The sequence below is a fragment of the Columba livia genome, chromosome 19, assembly GCF_036013475.1.
Source record: "Columba livia isolate bColLiv1 breed racing homer chromosome 19, bColLiv1.pat.W.v2, whole genome shotgun sequence".
NCBI lineage: Eukaryota > Metazoa > Chordata > Aves > Columbiformes > Columbidae > Columba > Columba livia.
This window is the reverse complement of record NC_088620.1, coordinates 9,173,252-9,191,887: the sequence shown is the minus strand read 5'-3', so window position 1 is coordinate 9,191,887 and position 18,636 is coordinate 9,173,252. Positions and strand designations below refer to the sequence as shown.

At 55.1% G+C, this 18,636-nt stretch overlaps 1 protein-coding gene across 1 annotated transcript in view; it reads left to right on the top strand.

The window, feature by feature from the left end:
* The window catches only part of ARRDC1 (arrestin domain containing 1), a 33,777-nt gene extending 16,757 nt beyond the window's left edge, over positions 1-17,020 (top strand). Inside the window, exons 3-8 of the mRNA XM_065036064.1 lie at positions 11,386-11,436; positions 11,935-12,089; positions 12,577-12,759; positions 13,059-13,235; positions 13,889-14,300; positions 15,180-17,020. Coding sequence (XP_064892136.1) covers positions 11,386-11,436; positions 11,935-12,089; positions 12,577-12,759; positions 13,059-13,235; positions 13,889-14,300; positions 15,180-15,244 — 1,043 coding nt within the window. The 3' untranslated portion in view covers positions 15,245-17,020. The remainder of the gene's footprint in view (positions 1-11,385; positions 11,437-11,934; positions 12,090-12,576; positions 12,760-13,058; positions 13,236-13,888; positions 14,301-15,179) is intronic.
* The last annotated feature ends 1,616 nt before the right edge of the window (positions 17,021-18,636 follow it).

Below are 18,636 nucleotides of genomic sequence, written 5' to 3'. Positions count from 1 at the left end.
GCAGTTGGAGGTGAACTGCCTGGGAGGGCAGCGAGAAATGTTCCTGCCTGGTTTTGGATGTGGTGCTGAGCACAGCCAGAGTGCCCAGTTGTGAACAGCATGGCAACAAAATCCCAGAGGCTTTATAAGGTGCTGTGGACTGTTGAGCTGAGCTGAGTTGGGAGCTGGAGGTTGTGAACGTTTGTGGACTTTGGAGAGGTTTAAACCTGCAACTGCACTGAAAAATGCACCTTCCAACTTCTGTTTCTAATATTTAATGATTCTAGGGAGAGCTGCAGTATTTTGGTCAGTTCTGTCCCAGTAAAGCTGAGCAGTGGCAAAAGCCAACCAGGAGACAAGAGCGGGAAGAGGTGGGTGTGCTGTTTGTTTTGCAGCCCCTGGGAGATTTTGATCCCTCCTTCAGCAGCTGGTTCTTGTTAGGTTGCCCTTGGGAGCCATCCCCATGACAACTGGGACCAGCATGAACTGGGAAGGATGGAAGAAAAATGCATTGATGGCTACACGCTTTTGCAGCTGTGCAGTGTCCCCTTTGAAGGCCTGAATTCTAAAGACAACCACAATTTGGTGGTCCACATCCCTTTTACACAATTTGGTATTCCCAGTTCTTAAGCTGTTCCTAGAAAGCCCCAGTCTTGTGGCTCTTAATTTTCTGGGACCCAGACTCTTGCGTATCGCCCAGTGCAGCGCTGGTATCTGTCACCGCTGGTATGGCAGACTGTGCCAGCGTGAGCCGTGAGCCAGGGCCGGGGTGGGCGCTGGAGCCGCTCACGGAGCTGGCAGCTGCCCAGCCTTGTGCCTGGGGTGTGATGGGGACAAAACAGGCCAGCTGACATCTTCCAGAACTACCCCAGCGCTGGGCAAGAAATAATAGTGCATGATATATCAGAGACGTAATGAATTGAATGGAAAATCTGTCCTGCAGGATGGCAGAGTGCTGCGCTCCAGAGCTGAGCTGTGTTGTGGTGTCGTTAGGTCTTGCAAAGCTATAGTGCTGTTATGGGGAAAAGGCTGCTCCCAGCAGCACGCCAGGTACTCACCATCACTGACCTGTGCTCTTCTGCTTTGTGTGTCAACGTAGACACAACCGCTGGGAGCTCTTGGCCTCCAGCTCCCCGCTGCCGGGAAGCAGATAAGGAGAGGATGAGCGGTCTCTGCACATGGGATTGCTGCCAAGGGCAGAGCTCGTGGGGCGTTTGCTCTTTGTGCCACTGGTACAAGCTCAGGAATTATTATCCTGGACTTGCCATGTTGGTCCCATTCCCTTCCTCCCGTGCACCGAGGAGGCAGGGAAGCGAGCGATGGGACATGGGTGGAAGAGGGCAGTGTCGATGATGGTTTTGGACCCAAGTCCTCTCCCAGAGATGGCTTTGCAGCCGTCCCTTGGAACTGCTGCTCTGGCCTGCGCGGATATGGAACAAAAGCCCTGGGGGCTGGCAGCACTCCAGCCTGCGGCACGGGGAAGCAAGATAACTGTCTGCTGTCACAGCCCTCGCTGTGACGTTGATGCATGGCTGGGCTGCAGGAACAGCGGGGAAGCTGGGCTGCTTCTCCACGTCTGTCTGTCTGTCTGCTCCGAGGGGGTTGCTGGCAGCATGGTGTCGGGCACGGCACAGCCCTGCAGCGAGGCAGCGGCTGGGGTTTGCCAGGGGAGTCGTGCGGTGGACACGAGCCGCAGAGCAAGGGCCTCGGCGCTGACTCAGCCGTAGCGTTTTTAGGCTCCCCAGGAATAGCTCTCAGCTGCTCCGGCCTTTCCTGAGCAGAGTGTGAAGGAGTTTTGGGCAGAGGGACAGTCCCTGGGTGCCTGCTCTGCCCGGAGCAGAGCTGTCCCTTTCCCCGCGGCTCTAGCAAAGAGCATTCGGCAGGGACGGGTTGCTCTGGTGTCTGGTGGCAAAGCAGGTGCCTCTCAGGAGATGCACCCAGTGCTCACGGGTGCTCCCCTGGGTGCCTCCCTGCACGTCTGACACCCGTCTGAGTGGGGAAACTGAGGCAGGCTGTGCTCCTGGCTCTCGGGACATGGGTGTTGAGTTGTGCTGTGTGTGCTGATGGGTGATGGCAGGAGCCCAGGGTGCGGGTGAGTTACGGGAGCTGGAAGCGTTCCTGAGCAAGCTCGCTCACCAGCACGTGAGTCCTTCCCTGGCCAGCGTCGCACAGCCGCAGGCAAGAAGTGTCGGGCACCTCCAGCAAAGATTACAGTGGCTGCAGACAGATACTGTGATGGTGCATGGAACGGTCCTGCCATGTGGGTAAAAATGTGAAGAAACCTTCAGGTGAGGGCTGGCTGTGTCCCCCTGTTCCTTCTCACACCCTGAAAAGGAAAGATCAGGGGGGCGGGCAGGGACCGCGGGGGCCCCGTGGATGGGGTGGAGGGGCTGCCTGTCTGCGGTGCTGCAGGAGCATCTCACCCACCGAGGGGGATGTCACCTCCTGGACGGGGGTGTCACCTCTCGGCAGCACAAATGGAAAATGGATGGAGGAAGGGGAGGATGAAAAATAGATGGAGGAAGGGGAGGAATTTGCTTCTGCCTCAGAGGACTCTTCTGTTCCTGTGTCCCTCCTTTACAGCAGTGCTGTTACCTCTTCTTTTTGAACCCATGTGTTAAAAAACAAGGCAAGGGGCAGCAGCCTGTCGTTGCGGCAGAGGGTGGCACCAGGCTCTGGCAGAGGGCACGTCCAGCGCTATAGCATCGGCTGTGGTTGAGGGAGGATCCCAGATGTCCCCAAGGCCACGCAGCCAATGCGCCTCCATCTTGCCTGTTCCTGGTGAGTGGTTTGTGCTCCAGCAGGGCCACAGCAGGGCTGGCACCTGGGGGACCGTGCAGGGGGGCAGGATCAACCTGAAAAACAACCCACCTCATGCTCTCCTTACCCACATCCTGAGCAGTGACTTTAAAAAACAGTGAGCTGCACTCTTTTGAGGACAAGTGACGGGAAGTGAAGAGGTTTGCAAAACTATTGAGGCTTGAATTGCTCTTTAAGCATCAAAGAGCAGCTCCACCCAGCCACGCACCTTTTTGTTGAAACAAGTGAGGGGTCAGCTCGTTTGTAGCATCAGCTGTTGCTTGTATTACGTGACGTTTGTTTTTTTTTTTAAGGGTATGCATAGCATGAGAAAGGAGGCAGGCCCCGAAATAACCCAGATGCCTGCTTTGCAACGTAAGGCACGCATTTAAGGCACTGGCCTCACCCTTCATTTCCTTTCTCGCCCCTCCTGGGAGCAGCACCCAGTGTGCAGAGGGCTCAGCCTTCCCACTGGAGCATCCACAGGTTGGCGACGGGTGTTTTTGCAGCCGAGGACCCTGCTCATGTCCGTGCTTGTCTGGACAAGCTGGAGGCACCGCAAGCTGCTGGGACACGGCACAGGGTCTGTGCTGTAGCCTTGGCAATGACACACAGGCCAGCGGTTTAATGAACTTGGCTTTTTTACATAAAGCTGCTGGAAGGTGCCAGATGTACCAGCTGGTCGGGAGCCTGTGGCTGCTGTTTGCTGGAGGACACGGTGCAGTGCTGGGGAGCTCGCTCAGCCCAAGGGCAGCTCTCGGGGGAGGCTCATTATTTACCTTCTCGAGGGGAGGCCAAGGGGGGATTTGCTTTTCCCACTCAGCCTGGGTTTGACTTGGACACTTGCTCCCTGGTGCTGTTTTTTCTTGGGTCGTCTTTTTGCAAAGAAATGCAATGGGGGTGGGAGGAACCTCACAAGCGGGGGGGGGTGTTGGGTTTCTGTAGGTGTCAGTGGCACAGGAGATCATGTACAGCGGTTGCTGTGCAAAATAGCACCGCTTGTACCCGCTGCTTGCAGACAGAGAGATGCTTCTCCAATATAATGGAGTAATTCAGCTCTGTGGAGGCCGCCCCCTCTCCCCCTCCCCTGCTGCAGCTCTGCCCGTACCCAGGAGCAGGTCCATCCTGTGCCTGTCCCCGCACGGGGCTGTTTTCTTTGCACACCCTGTATCTCCGACTGCACACACAGCTCTTGCCCTGTGGATGGGTTGTGCATGCAAAGACAGACTTTTCTTCTGTTCCCTTTAAATCCTGCTTGTACCTGAGTTGAACCCGTGTGGGGAACTGGCTGTAATTTCCAGCTGACCTTACATTTGGCAGCTTGTTAGTTAGCTAGAAGGCGCTGCAGGGAATTCCTGGCTGCTCCATGCGCTTCCTTTGCTGGCAGGTTTCTTGTGCAAAGAGCTAAAAAGGGTCAGCTGTACATCACCTCTTCCCTGGGGTGGTTCTCTGCCCACCTGGCCCAACAGCTTTGTGGCCAACAGTGGGCACAGGGTGCCGATCCTGTCTCCTAGCTGGATTTAGAAAGCTTAGTGACCTGACTAAGCAGGTGTTGAGGATGTGGGTCTGGTTCTGTGCTCAGGAATCGCTCTGCAAGCAGGAGGTGGGGAAGCGGCGGGTGATGCTCCTGGGCAGCCCCTGGCCGGGTGGGAGCAGTTACAGATGTGCTCCTGGCCACGCTGTGCTGCTGGGTTCAGGACCAGAAACTGCAGGTTCAGCGCAGAAAAACTGTGTGGAAGGAGCTGTAATTGCCTTTGGTCACAGCAGCTTCCTCAGCACTTCCCACTGTCTTGCCTCAACAGATCACTGTTAATCTGAGTTGTTTTGCAGCGTTGCTATGCTGCCAGATCCTGCATGTCCACCGAAAATGTCACTTGAAAGGTGCTGATGCAGAGATCTGTAAGTGGCGGAGCCTGAGCCTCAGTGCTGGGCGTTCTGGTGTGTTCTCTTTGTCTGTGCCTCCTGTGTCCATCTCGGCAGCATTAACCGCGTCGGGGCACAGGAGTTGTTGGTGCTGTGTGTTTGTGTGTGTGCAGATCCGCCGTGAGCGAGTTGCTGCTTTGAGCGTGGAGCCTGCTGGGGGCTGCGCTCTGTCCTGCCGGTGTGGCAGCTCTGATGGGGCCGGGGAGCTCTCATTTCAATAACTCTGAGCGGAGTCTTTCCTGGCAGGTCTGGCTGTGCGTGCTGGCAGGTGGCTCTTCCGCCTGTCGGCTGCTCCCTCTGAGGCACCTGCATCTGCTGCAGGGATGGCACCAGCAAATGTGCGTTTACCCTCATTTGTTGCAGTTTGTAATCCCGTGTATTAGCTTAATCCAACAGAGACTGGGTTGGAGTCCTCCACTAAAACTGCAATGGCCTGGCATTGCCTGAAGTGCCCTGGCACTGAATAAATTAATGCCTCCCAGCTGACATCTCTGGTGCAGCCTCATGTGAGCATGAGCAGCTCTGACCTTTTTGCTTATGCCTAATACTCCATTTTTCTGGACTGCAAAGGTGGATGAGGAGAGACAGAGGAGGGCAGGGTGATGTCCTGGCTGTCAGGACCGCAGCGAGAGGGACGGTTCTTACAGGAGCTGGGGAATTGGTACCTGCAGCACAGGGCAGGGGTGCGTGGTTCTCCACCTGAAAGTGCAAAACACAAACCTGCTGCTTTCCTGCTCTCTGCTTGGAGAGCCGGGAGAGGAGAGTACCCGTGTGCACCAGCAGCACGGGTATCAGTTTAATTCAGCACCTTCCAAGGAGCTCTACTCCCCATGAGGGCTGATTTTAGGCAGCAGAAAGACTATATTGCTATGAGCAATGGGCCAGCAGGCACCACGTAGCTTTCCGTACTACATGATTTGGCCAGCACGGTTAATGCATCACTCGCTAAGTAGCCAGAGAGAAATTGCCATATGGCGGGGCCTGCTGTTCCTCTGCTAGACCCAAAAACTCCGTGTACTCCACAGGCACAGCTTGTTCCTGCTCTAGAGCAGCAGGAGGGAGCAGAACCCGCTGCCTCTCCCTGGGGTACCAGCCCAGAGAGCTGGAGGTCAGGGCAACAGCCCCAGTCCAGCCGTTCCCCAGCTCCTGTGCCTGGGGTGCAGGGACACATTCCAGGCTCCTGGTTGTGGCTATGGAGCAAATGACACTGTCATCTTTGGGGGATGGAGGGAGTGATACACAGAGCATTCATCTTTTTTGCCCTGGTCTAGCCATGACCGCAGTGCGGTGTGTGTTGTACCGCACGCTGCCCTCGCCTGGCCCTGCAAACTGCTGGGTGCTCACAGGTCTGAACTTTCCCAGCGCCTGGGATCACACAGGGTGAGTAATAAGGCTTGGCTGAGGCCATCGTGTTTGTGCATCAGTGACCAAGGCATCTCCCAGCCCTTTTCTGGCTTCTCTTCCTCTGCCACCGACCTGGAGGTCCTGGCTGTGTTGGGGAAGGAATCAGCCTCGTCCAGAGACGCTGTGACTGCCCGTGGCTTCCAGCCCAAACCCTTTCAGCACACGAGCTGTGTCAGAGTAAGCTCGACTTGGATCCTTTGTTTAGCAGCATAACTACAGACGTGTGGTCATTTCTTCCACAAACAGTGGAGATGGTGTTTTGTTTTCCCATAGCAGTGCTGTGGGGAGAGAACAGGGTGTCCAGTGGCAGGGTGGGCTCAGGGGTATGGTCAGCTCGAGCTTTGCATGGGAACCCCGCACAACCCTGGGGAAAACCCTCTGATTTCTGTCCCTCTGCTGCACATCAGTGTGACCACAGGTGCCCTGAGTGTCGTGGGGCGGTGCTGTCGTGTCACGCCGCGCTGGGCTCAGGACTGCGTCCCCTGTCACTGGTGACACTTTGCAGGGTCTGATGGCGATGGGGAGCCCACCTGGGCCCAGGTTACCTCAGAGGACTCAGTGTCAGCCCTCTTGATCAAGGCGTTTCTGCACATGATGAGTCCTCCCAGTCCTCCACATTCACTGGTACAAGTGAACACCCCCCATCCCAGCGTGGAGTGGCTGAGCTGTGAACAGGAGGGTCTGTTTGCTTCCAGGGAAATCTCCAAGGTTGCTCTCTGCTGTGCGTAGTAAGACTGCTCTTCCACGCTGTTCTGTTGTCGCTGCTCCTGCTGTCTGGGTTTGCTTTTTTCTAGGCTGTCTGGTGCAACAGCTCCTTTCCCTCCAGGAATTTTTAGGGAGGGTGTTTCCAAAGGCTGCGTGGGGGCGGCTGATCTCTGCTGGCTCGGCTCCTGTCGGGAGGAACGGCTGCTGCAGGTACAGCCCCGCAGCAGAACCCTGCTAATCCAGCTGCCTCTGCTGCCTAATGACTGTCTCAGGGTATTTTTAGCTGCACGTAAACTTCAGGAAAAGCTTTTTGCAGCCGAGCACACTGTGGCCTTTGTTCAGACTTCAGGGAATGGGGAGGTAATGGCTCAGTGCGGCTGCGGTGGCTTGCACAGCCCTTTCCGCTCACAGTGCATTTCCAAGCTGCTGCGTGGGGCTGTTGGAGACCCCTTGAGCGATGCTGAACTCCTGCTGACCTGCTCTTGCCTGTGTGCCGTCTGTGGCTTGCTTTAGCAAAGCTGGTTCAGCAGCAGCTCAGAATGGAGCTTTCAGAAAGTGCCGCTCCTCCTGGGTATCTGCATATTAGGGTGGCCATCAGAAAAAAACATCTTGCCACTGCCTGCTGCTGAGAACAGTCTCTGTTGCAAAGCCACCTTGCAGGTGGAATTAGCACATGAAATGTCCTGGATCTTTACTTGAAGCTCTCAGGCTGGAGGGACAGGGCAGTGAGAGGCTTCCCACGGGTTTTGTGTCCCCCTGGCTGCTCGGATGCCGGGGTTGCACAGTGGATGCGGCCGGGCGGGCAGAACAGCTCTGTGCTGTGCATCATGCTGTGTCTCACTTGCCATAGTCCAGGGATCTCTCCAAGTTGCACACATTGCCTTGTCCTGCCGTGGTGATGGCCGCACGGGACGGGCAAGCGCTGTGATGTCCCTCACAAGGAGCTAAGGTGGCTTTTGCTACAGTTTTCCATGTGAGAGGTACCTGGGTTTTGGGGCAAGGTCAGACTGTGCCCTGCCTGTGCTCACAGGGTGGCTGGGACAAGGCAAATTGCAGATGTTCCCCACTAGATCAAGACTAGTCAGTGTTTGGAAATGGAAGCTCAGCTTTTAGGAGCAGAGCTGCCAGCTGGAGGGTACAAAACTAGTTGCCACCTCCCTTCCCGCTGTAAGGGGGCACTCGGTTTGGGACTCACCAGCTTTCCCCCAGTAAAGGTACCAGACACGTGGCAAAAGACCAAAATGGGAATCTCCCGTCTTCATCAGGATCATCTGTTTTTCTTCATCTTAATTTTATTAACCCTTGTCTCTGAGATAGCTCTGGCACTGAACTCCAACACCCTTTCTGCTTTCCACACCAGCGGGTTTCTTGAAATGCCCCTTTGGGCTGCTGAGGCACCTACAGCCAGGATTGGGGTCCCCAGCAGGACATGGGGCTGAGGGTGCTGCTGCTGCCCCTCCACCAGCAACCTGTCCAAACAGCTTCTGCGCTTGCAATAAGGGCAAGAAATGCAGGTGTTCAGCTGGAAACTGGGGCTCTGCGAGCAAAGGAAGCTGCGTGCGGTGGCACCTGCATGTGCGGGTAGGGCCTGGGTGTTTAGGCCAGCCTGCTGGAAAATTCCCCATACGTGGAGGATCTCAGGCATAAAGATGCTTCTCTCTGGGGAAAGGAGAGCGTGGGCTGGAAGGAGCAGGTCTGGAAACAAGAGCTACTGCTAATTGCCCGCAGCATCTTTCTGCTTAATGGAGTGGAGAGCCGAGCTTTCCCCGGCTCCCTGCTCGGATCCTGTGACCATGAGCTGTGATGCTTTTGGTCTGTGTGAGCTGTGGTGGGGCATGGCTTCAGTCTGGGGAGCTGGTCTTGGAACTCATCGCTGCCCAGGAGGGGCAGGAACGGCCTTTTCCAGCCGTCTTGGGCAGCTTGTTGCGGGCAGGAGCTGCAGGAGGGATTTATGGGCTGTTCCCTGCCCTGCTGGGGTCACGGCAAGTCTGAGTGTCCTGTGAGCCGACAGGTCTCTGGGTGCTTGGCTTGGTTTGAGCTGTCAGGGTGCTCTACCTGACTAGTTCTCATCTGGTGACTGATTCAGAGGCTGGGTGACCTGTGTGTAACCCGCATTGGTGCCACCACGTCATGCGGTGGCTCCGAGAGCTCAACTGTATCCTCAGCAGGTGATGCTGGTTGTGTGTGTCGCTGGGAGAGCTCCTGGCCTTGCTCGCTGCCGCCCTTAACCTTTGGGATCCCTGGGTTTCTGCAGGGGCTGGAAACTGAACGCAAGGGGCTCACAGGTCTGCTGCCAGCCTGGCTTTCTGTTGGTGTGCATGTGCTGTGTGGGAGCTTGGCCAAAATGACCCATCAGGTCATGTCAGCTGGAATGTAGAAGAGGCACTTTCATCTTGTGGGGTCTGTGGGCTCTTCTGAAGGGTCTTAGAAAGACTGTGAACTTCCATGCTCCAAACAGGAGACTTGAAATCACTGTCCTGCGTGGTTGTCTGGGGAGTCTCCAGGTCTTGGTGGAAACTTGGTGGCCACTGGACTCCCATCTCCCTCCTTTTGGCATCACAGTGACAGCACTTGCTCCCTCTGCCTTCCACATGGAGCAAGTCCCTTTCCTGCACAGGAGAGCTATGTATTCCAGTTTATCGATTTGCTTGCCAAAAAGTACAGGTGATGGGTGTAAGATCAATGTTGAATGGTGCCCGATAAAAGGCACAAACCCTCAGAGCAGCAAACAAGCACTGGGTTAGTTGAGTCATTCATATAAGCCAGGCTTTACTTGGTAACCAGCAAGCAAAGGCACCTGCTACATCTCAAACTGCTCCTGTTCACCGAGTCTTCCCAAGAAGGGAATAGAAGCTGCCCCATATCGCTGTGCCTGCCTGGCAGTCACCGGCTTTGTGCCTCCACCTGGTGACAAGACTGGGTGTTGCATTTTAGCCTCCAGAATTCGGTTGTATTTGCGGGGACGGGGAGGGAAATCACCAGGGAGATGTTCAGGGTGGGCTGGTGGGAGTGAAGGACAAAGTGTATAAATAGACATCTGTTTGTTCTGTCCTGCCTTGCCTTTGTAGCGATACGCGATGGGATGCTCGGCGTGTTATTTATTCTGCCCGCCTGTGCGCTGCAGGTGGGATGCACCTTAACTGGGGTGTCCCTGGGGCCCCGTGTGGTGCCTGAGCGAGCGGAGGGGCAGAGGTGCAGCTTTTCACACCGTGAAGGATGCACAGAGTCGAAACGCCGCCTCCCCTCCGCCTGCTGGGTCACAGTGTCAGCGGGGAGGGATTTACCCTTCTCTCTTCCCCGCTTCCCACATCACGTAATCCACTTAATCCCCTGACAACAGGACTCTATTGCTGCCAGCTCTGCGGAGCCAGCGTTGCTGACGGGCAAGCTGTCTCCTCTGTCATGCATCAAGCGAAGAGCCGGCCAAATCTGGAGTCTTGGTACCTCCAGCAATGATCCTCCAAAGCAGAATAATAAATACAGCTTGATTTGACAGGTATCCAGGTCTTCCCTTAGCACTGCCACTTTAAAAACAAAACCTCTCTAGAATCATTTTGGTTGGAAGAGACTCTTAAGATCATCGAGTCCAATCGTAACCTGACTCTAGCACTAAACCATGCTTACACATTTTTATTGATAAACCTTGATGCTTTTCTCACCCAAGGCAACTTTGGGAGCTGCCTGGTGTTACTGGGTCACGCTGCGGGTCCAGTTCAGCTGCTGTGGTTATCCTGGGAGGGAACTGGGAGCACTGGAGGGTGGATCAGCTCAGGAGGTCTTGGTCTGTAGCTGTTGTTTTAGCTGTGCACCGAGTCTCAGCTCCGATCTGCACCCTTGAGGCCACCATTGCAGAGCTGGATGCAGCTGAAGAAAACCCGTATTGAGGTTTTAACACGTGGAAATGTTCTTCTTGGCTTCTGTTGTTGAGGCAGCTGGGCTGAGGTGTTGCAGGGCCCTTCTTGGAACCAGAGGTGATTTAGGCCTGGAGGAAGGATCTCTGCTTCCAGCTCCTGAACGCTGTCAGTCTGTGTGGGGCTTGGTGCGTGGCCAAGGCTATAATAGTGACTTGATGCCCACCAGACCTCCGTATCACCCTCAGATGGTGCCTGGGCTTTCTTGTCTCCCCCTGACTGACTGCAGCCTGCTTGAGGAAAGACACGCAGCATCCCCTCTCCATGCCCTGTGTCAGTAGTCTGGGACTAACTGCTTGCTGTGGCACTGGAATCCCTAAACCCTGCCACAAACTACCTTATTTCTGGAGTATCTTCACACAGACCCAGACGTTGGGAATGGAGATGTCTCCTGTCGCAAGGGGACGTGGGTGGCAGCAGGTGCAGGTTGGACTCCATGAGCCTTGCGTGTCCCTTCCAACTCAGGACATGCTATGGTTGTATGGACTCCAGCACTGCTTGTTGGGTCTGCAGGATGAGCACGGAGTTGCCTGGTGGGCTGAAGGCAGCTGAACATGTTGGGTGCTGTTCCGCAGCTGGTGTCTCTCTCTGGAAGGTCACGCTCCGAAAACGTTGTTCTGAGGCGATGGCCGGTCCCGCTCACCTTTGGTTCTTGTTTCTGCAGGGGTGCTGCCGGCTGGAGAGCACAGCTTTCCCTTCCAGTTCCTGCTGCCAGGTATGATGCAGAGAAACACCCGTAGGCACTTCTGCAGCCTCTGGAGCTGAGCTGGGTGGGATTTGGGAGGGATGGCAGAGCTGGCAGCTTGGCCAGAAACACTACAGGGAGCAGCAGAGGAGCTTAGGCAAGCAGGTACATTCTGCACGGTGCAAAGCCAGGTCTGAATTGTGGCTGACGCCTCTCCAAGCGTGACCCAGGTGTGCACAGGGGTCCTGGTCGGTGGGCAGCCACCCGTCCTGCACCCAGCGCTCAGAGAGAGGGTCTCTGCTCTTGAACCCATGGCTGCAGAGGGTCCCTTCTGCAGGAGGTCACAGCGAGGTCTCTGAGGTTTTACTGTTCAGTCCCAGGTCTTTCTTGGGGGATCCCATCTCTGAGGTACTTGCAGAACTCTTTAGGTGAAGATAAAAAGCTGTTTAAAGAGACCATTTATTTCCAATTCAGAAATGTTTGGCCTGACTCAGTCTTATGATCCTTTTCTCTCTCTCTCGACTCCAGCCTCTGCTCCTACATCCTTTGAAGGTCCTTTTGGCAAGGTCCTCCATCAGGTGAAAGCTGTGATAGACACACCTCGCTTCTCCAAGGACTACAAATGCAACAAGATCTTCTACATTCTCTGCCCTCTCAACTTGAATGACATCCCTGACATTGAGGTAAGAACGAGGATGAGTGTGGTGGGGAAGTGCCAAGGCTTCAGCACTTGTCCTTGTCACGCTTGCTGTCTGGGTGGCTGGACAACTCTGAGTGCATGTCCTGCCTGTGCAAGAGCAGGACAAGGACACCTGATCTGTCCTGCTTTGCCATCAGTCCCTGTTCCCAGGAGTTTTCTGACTCTGCCACATGTTGCTTTGAAATATTTAGGTGAATTTGCAGCACGCAGAGACATGTTTGCCAATAGCACCAGGTGCTTGTAGAGACCTGGGTTTGGGGAGCTTGCTTTGGAGGAAAGAGCGACTAATAGGACAGCAAATCTGAGGGGATGGAGAAGAAAGACCAGTTGTCTGTGGCTGTGCTGTGTTGCTGGTTCCTTGTGTCCACCTACACCAGATATTTTTGCTTGCATGTTTTGAATCTGGGTGTTTTCCTGGAGGCTCTCTGATGCTCATGAGCCAACATCTCTGTGTCTCTGCTGTCCTGCAGCAGCCCAACACTATGTCAGTCACCAAGAAGTTCAACTACAAGCTTGTGAAAAGTGGCAACGTTATCCTGACTGCCACTTCGGATCTGAAAGGGTACATCGTGGGGCAAGCGATCCAGCTCCGCACCGACATAGAGAACAAATCGGGCCGGGACACCGGGCCCGTGGTGGCCAGTCTGCTCCAGGTAAGCATCCAAAAATGTGATTCTTCAGCTTGTGTGTATCTCTGCTACACGTGCCTGGGAGGTGGCGGAGAGGAGTCCAGACCTCTGGCTAACTCTGTCTCTACCTTCCTGGGGAAAAAGGTGGCAGAACATCTTGCTTATACCAATTCAGTCTGTTCTGTAATGATGGGTGATTCTGCCCTGCCATATGCACGTTAGGTTTGTACTCATGTTTATATGACAAAGCAGTTGGGTGGTTTTCCTAGACACAAACCCCTCTGCAGTCTGTCATCTAGCTGTGTTTTCTCCTGTCTGTACAGAAAGTGGCTTATAAATCCAAACGCTGGATTTATGACCTGAGGACCATCGCGGAGGTGGAAGGCTCAGGAGTGAAAGCCTGGAAACACGCAGAATGGAAGGAGCAGATCCTCGTTCCGGCACTGCCCCAGTCCATTCTGCAGGGCTGTAGCCTCATACATATTGACTACTACATCCAGGTGAGTACTTGGTGCTCTTGGGGAGCTCCAGGGGGCTGTGCTGCAACTTCTGTGCTGCCCTCAGCACAGGACACACATGGACCTGCTGGAGAGGGGCCAGAGGAGCCACAGGAATGACCCGAGGCTGGAACAGCTCTGCTGGAGGACAGGCTGAGAGAGCTGGGGTGTTCAGCTGGAGAAGAGAAGCTCCGGGGAGACCTTATTGCGGCCTTTACGGACTTCAAAGGGGCTGAGAAGAAAGATGGGGACAGACTTTTGAACAGGGCCTGTTGTGATAGGACAAGGGGTGATGGTTTTAAACTAAAGGAGGGAGACTGAGGCTGGACATGAGGAAGAAATTGTTGCCCTGAGGGTGGTGAGAGCCTGGCCCAGGTTGGCCAGAGAGGTGGTGGATGAACCATCCCTGGAGACATCCCAGGCCAGGCTGGACGGGGCTCTGAGCAACCTGAGCTGGTGAAGATGTCCCTGCTCATGGCAGGGGGGCACTGGGGGAGCTGGGAAGGTCCCTCCCAACCCAAACCATAATATTCTATGATTCTGTGCTCCCTTTTGGGCTGAGCTCCATCGCTGAACTCCGTAGCCCTTGTACCAGGTGAACCTTCCCAGCGCAGTGTATAATGAAGAGAATGCCACTGTTTTTCCTTCTCTTCCAGGTTTCCCTCAAGTCACCAGAGGTTTCCGTCACTCTCCCCATTTACATTGGTAACATTGCTGTGAACAGGGTGCCCCTGAGCCCCTCCCGCTCCATCCAGCACATCCCATCTGCAGTGGTACCCAGTGCCCCCCCGGAGGAAGAGGAGGCTGCCGGCGGTTACCACCCCATGGACAATGTCTCAATCCCCACCAAAAGCCATTCCCAGCAGCAGCCGTTCAGCTACGCCCCAGGACTGAGCTTCCAGGAGATACGGGTGGACTCGGAGCAGACAGGCTCCCCAAACCATCCCACGCTCTGCCTGTCGACGGGAGCCACTGTCCCTTACTACGCTGAGGGGAACGTGGTGCCTGTCCCCACGGCCAGCTCTCTCATTTTGCCTCCGGAATACAGCACGTGGGGGTACCCGTACGGTGAGCAGCTGCTCCTCACATCTAAATGGGCTGGCAGCGTCACAGGAAACATCTTCTATGACAAGAGTCTTTGCTAGCTGTGAGCTGGGTGGGGGTGTAGGGGTGTCAGAGAGGATCATGAGATCTCCAGAGGCTAAAGCAGGCAGAGAGGAGTCTCCTCTTAGAGCTGTAAAAGCTGGCTGGCCGTTCCCATGTCTACACCCTTGCCTGCCCTGGGCTTGTCATGAGAGGATCTCCCTGTTCTTAAACGGGCTTTCAGCCTCCCGCTGATAGAAAAAGCTTCCTGGCGTGTGGTGAGGCTGGTGGAGCAGAGCCAGGAAAATGATGTAACTGAAATCTTGTGTTTGACTGGGAGTGGGCGCGCAGCTGGGCTGGAGACACGGGCTGTGCGGGCGGGAGCTGAGAGACTGTCCAGGGCGGAAAACCCGGGGAAATCCCAGCAGGCTGGGTTCCTGCAGCCCGATTGTCCTGAGCGGCGGTGTCTGTCAGCACAGTCCTTCCCAAATGAACCCGTCTGTTAGCGCTGGGGTAGTGACACACTCAATGTGTCACCTCAACCCAGGCTTGGGGCACACGGAGCATGTGTCACCAGGGGTGCTGGAGTACATGAGGATGCTCATGAAAGAAGGGGAGAAACAGAACAGGATTTGAGGTGCTGATTTTAACCTCTGTAGGCATCAGGACAGGGATGAGCTTGGCTGCCTCAAATCCTTCATGTGCACACAAAAGCCCTCTTTCCTTTCCTCTGCGGGGTGCTGGGAAGAGAGTGCCTGTGTGCACGGTGTGTCAGCAGCTTCGCTCAGCACCAACATACATCAGCTGGGGTAAGGGAACCTCCCAGACACCCACCGTAACCACCTTCTTTCTTTTCCCGAGCAGAGGCGCCTCCGTCCTACGAGCAGAGCTGCAGCAGTGCCAACTCCAGCATCAGCAATGGCAACTAGCCCACCCTGCTCCGAGTCTGCCGGCGCTGCGCACCCCGGGCGCCCCGGTTCGCCTGCCTACTGCAAAGTCTGGGACAGCACAAGGCGTCCTCTCATCTCTGTGGCTGCTCGGTGGGGTAAATGACACATCCCGGCCTGGGCTTTTTACATCTCTCTCTAAGAAAAGGGGGGTTGGGAAAACCAAAAAGAGCAGCCAGGGCAACCTGTGTGTGTGTAGGAGAGGTCTGGGGGACCGAACTGTCTCCCGCTGCTGCACCAAGAACTGGTTTTGCCCCAGGGACGCCCGCTGCAGCAGCCCGTGTTTAAAGTACTGTAGTCAACACTAACTGCTTTACTATCGAAGCACCTGTGATGCCTTATCTGAAACGCTCCTGACTTGACATGTCTCCTCTGTGGGTGAAGGCTGGGCTGTGTGGACTTTCTCTTCTCTTTTAGGGGCCATATGCTCTGCAGAAATGGTGTTGACAGCCCTTCTTCCTTGTCCTTGTAGGTCCTAAGGGTAGCTGAAACAGGTTTCTTGGAGTAAACAGGTTCGGAAGGTCAGGGACTTTTAAAAAGCCAAAAGCACAAGACCTTGCTGTACCTGTGTTGTGGGGTGAGTGACTGGCAGCCTTTGGTTCTCTTGGCCCGCACTGCCTGTGTGCGGTGGGAGCAGCGGGGAGCTCGCTGGAGCACCTGCTCATAATCCAAGAGCCCTGGTGAGCTGTGGGGGGACAGCCCAGTGTCACCAGGGGGTGCCCACCAGCTTCTGGCCCTCTTGAGCAAGGGCAGCTCGTCAGAAGCCCTGTAGGAGAGTCCATCCTGCTCACTGCTCGACCACAGTGCCCAGGATCAACAGTCTGGTCGGTCTGCAAGCGGGGGGACCCGATCCCTGTGTCCCATTTCCCACCCCGCAGGGTGCCCTCTCCATCCAGCTGCCGCTGCCTCCGGCGGGCCAGAATTACGTGACAATCAAGTTAGAAAAGTCTTTCCGATGCTACCTCTGAGTCTGCCCAAGGACCCTGTCCCTGGAGCCCCTTCCCTTGGGGACAGCCCTCCCTCGAGGCTCATCCTGGCGTCTCCTCCAGGTCTGCGCTGCCGAGCCAGCGCACGAGGGGAAACGTTCCCTCTGCAAACTGGTACCAGTTTATCGCTTGTCTCCTGAGCCTTCTCGAGCCACAGCAGGATGGGAAAATGAGGGAGCAGGAACACAAACTGCTGCTCCTCATTTACCACCCACGCTGGACCTGGCAGGTCGGGGGAAGAAGCTGGTGGATGTAAACCAACATATTTCTCTTGCGTTTTCCCCCCCCACACCTTGTTTAGCTTGTTTAGTATTGACTGCCCAAGCTGAGGAAACCACAAACCAGATACGTAAGAGCCTCAGGCATCCAGCCACGCAGAAATTGTGGACTGCAGAGCTTTGGCACCTCTGAGAACTGGTCTCCAGCTGCCTCATGCTGGGCAGGCAGTAGCTAATAAACCTGTGGGGAGCGCACAGCCTCTGCACAGCCCCGGCAGCAGCTGGGGACAAGCCCTGCTTTGCACTCTTTCTTTGCAAATGCTTTTTATTTTATTTTATTTTATTTTTTATTTTAAGTGTTGAACCGCTTTAAGGATAGTGTAGAGAAGGTGCCCTTCTGAGCAGTGCTGGCACAACGTGCACCAATGGTGATAGGATGATTGTCATTGTCCCTGAAAATATATATATATATATGAGATGAAGTTTTGTTTTTAATGATTGAATTCATAAGTACAAATTTTAATGCTGTATTTAATAAATTATTCTAAGAGAAAGGCTGTGCTTTTTCATCCATTCCTGATGCTTCTCCATGTGCCTGTTCATGCCAAATCCAGGAATGCACCTTGCCGATTTCTTACAAAACGAAGCGAGTGTTGTGCTCTCCCCAGGAAGGACGGCGACCTCTGCCACGGCAGCTCGGGGGAGACAGCACGGGGCAGCCTGATCGCGGGTCCACGTGGGCGGAGGGAGTTTGGCACCAGTGGGCTCAGCTCTGGCAAGAGGAGCCGCTGCTCTGCTGCTTCCCTGGCCCTGTGTCCCCAGGCTGTGGTTTGTGCCAGCGGCTCACAGGTCCTGGACGGCGTCTCTGCTGCCTGGGTGGTGGGGAGGAAGGGGAGAGCGGACTCTCCCTTCAGGAGGATGGAGGTGGAACAGCCAAGGGCTGGCTGGCAGGGCTGGAGACCACCAGCCTGTGCCTTCTCCTGAAGAGCCATTTGGAATAAACTTACTTAAAATGGAAAGCTCTTCCCTGCACCCACAGTTTGGTGATAGTGTGTCTGAAGTGTATAGGTGTTGCCTAAATGTTGTCATTGCGAGTAACCTGAGGTGTGATCTGTGTCTCGCACTTGAGGTTCCTTCTTCACCCTCTGCTCAATTTGTACATCTGCCCAGCTTTTATTATTATATTTAGGACTCTCTCCTTTGCCTGGTGGTCTGTTCTGCCATGAAAAGCATTCTTGATACACGGGGTCCAAGGCAGGTGTTAGTTTCTTTGTTGTAATGGTACATCTCTTCCTCCCAGTTAGCCGAACCTGTTTCTCCTGGCTCAGCCCGTTGCTCCTTGCTGCCAGCACTACATACCCTTCCTTTCAGGCCTCAGCCCAAATCCTTCCACGCCTCTGGGACTGTTCCTGTGTGCTGTCAGTGCTTCTGGACGTGCTGGGCTGCAGAATCCTGACCCAGCGGGGCTGTGGGAGAGGAGCTTGGGCTGGCACCGCGTTCCCGGTTCCTTGTTCTCCAGCCCTGCAGCTGAGCTACTGGTGATGTGTCCAACCCATGCTCTTTGGCTGGAGAACTTGAATGCTGTTTGGTCAGTGGCCAGAGCTGCTGGGATGCCCTTCTAAACCCCAATCAAGTGTCCATCCTCCTTTAACCTTTACAGTTGGGAACGCACCGTTCACACTGGAGTCTGTGGAGGGGCCAGCAGCATCTCACACAGCTCCTGCCCTGTGCTTTGCAGTGCTCACCCCAATATTTGCTACAGACTGGTCCTTCAGCACCTCTTGCTGTACAGCATCCCCTTTGCAAAGCAAGGAGCAAGCAGGCACATTCTTCTTCACTGGTGAAGAGTGTCCATCACCAGCAGCTGCTGTGGAGGGAGCAGGAAGGAGATGACCTCACGTTGGTCCTTGTTTTGGGTGCGAGGACTGGGCACAGCTCCTGCCAGGAGAGGCCTCTCTGAGACCTCTGGCTCTGGCCATCACCCTGAGTTTGTCTCTGAGCAACCTCGCAGACATAATGGGCAAAACTGTGGTTTCCAACGTTCCTGCTCAGAATGTTCCTCGCCCAGCCCCAAGTGCTGCACAGGGACTTGGAGCCTGACACCAAGAACCTCATTCATGTTTCATGGACCCTTTGAAACGGTCCAGGACCATGGGATGGAGGAGTTAGT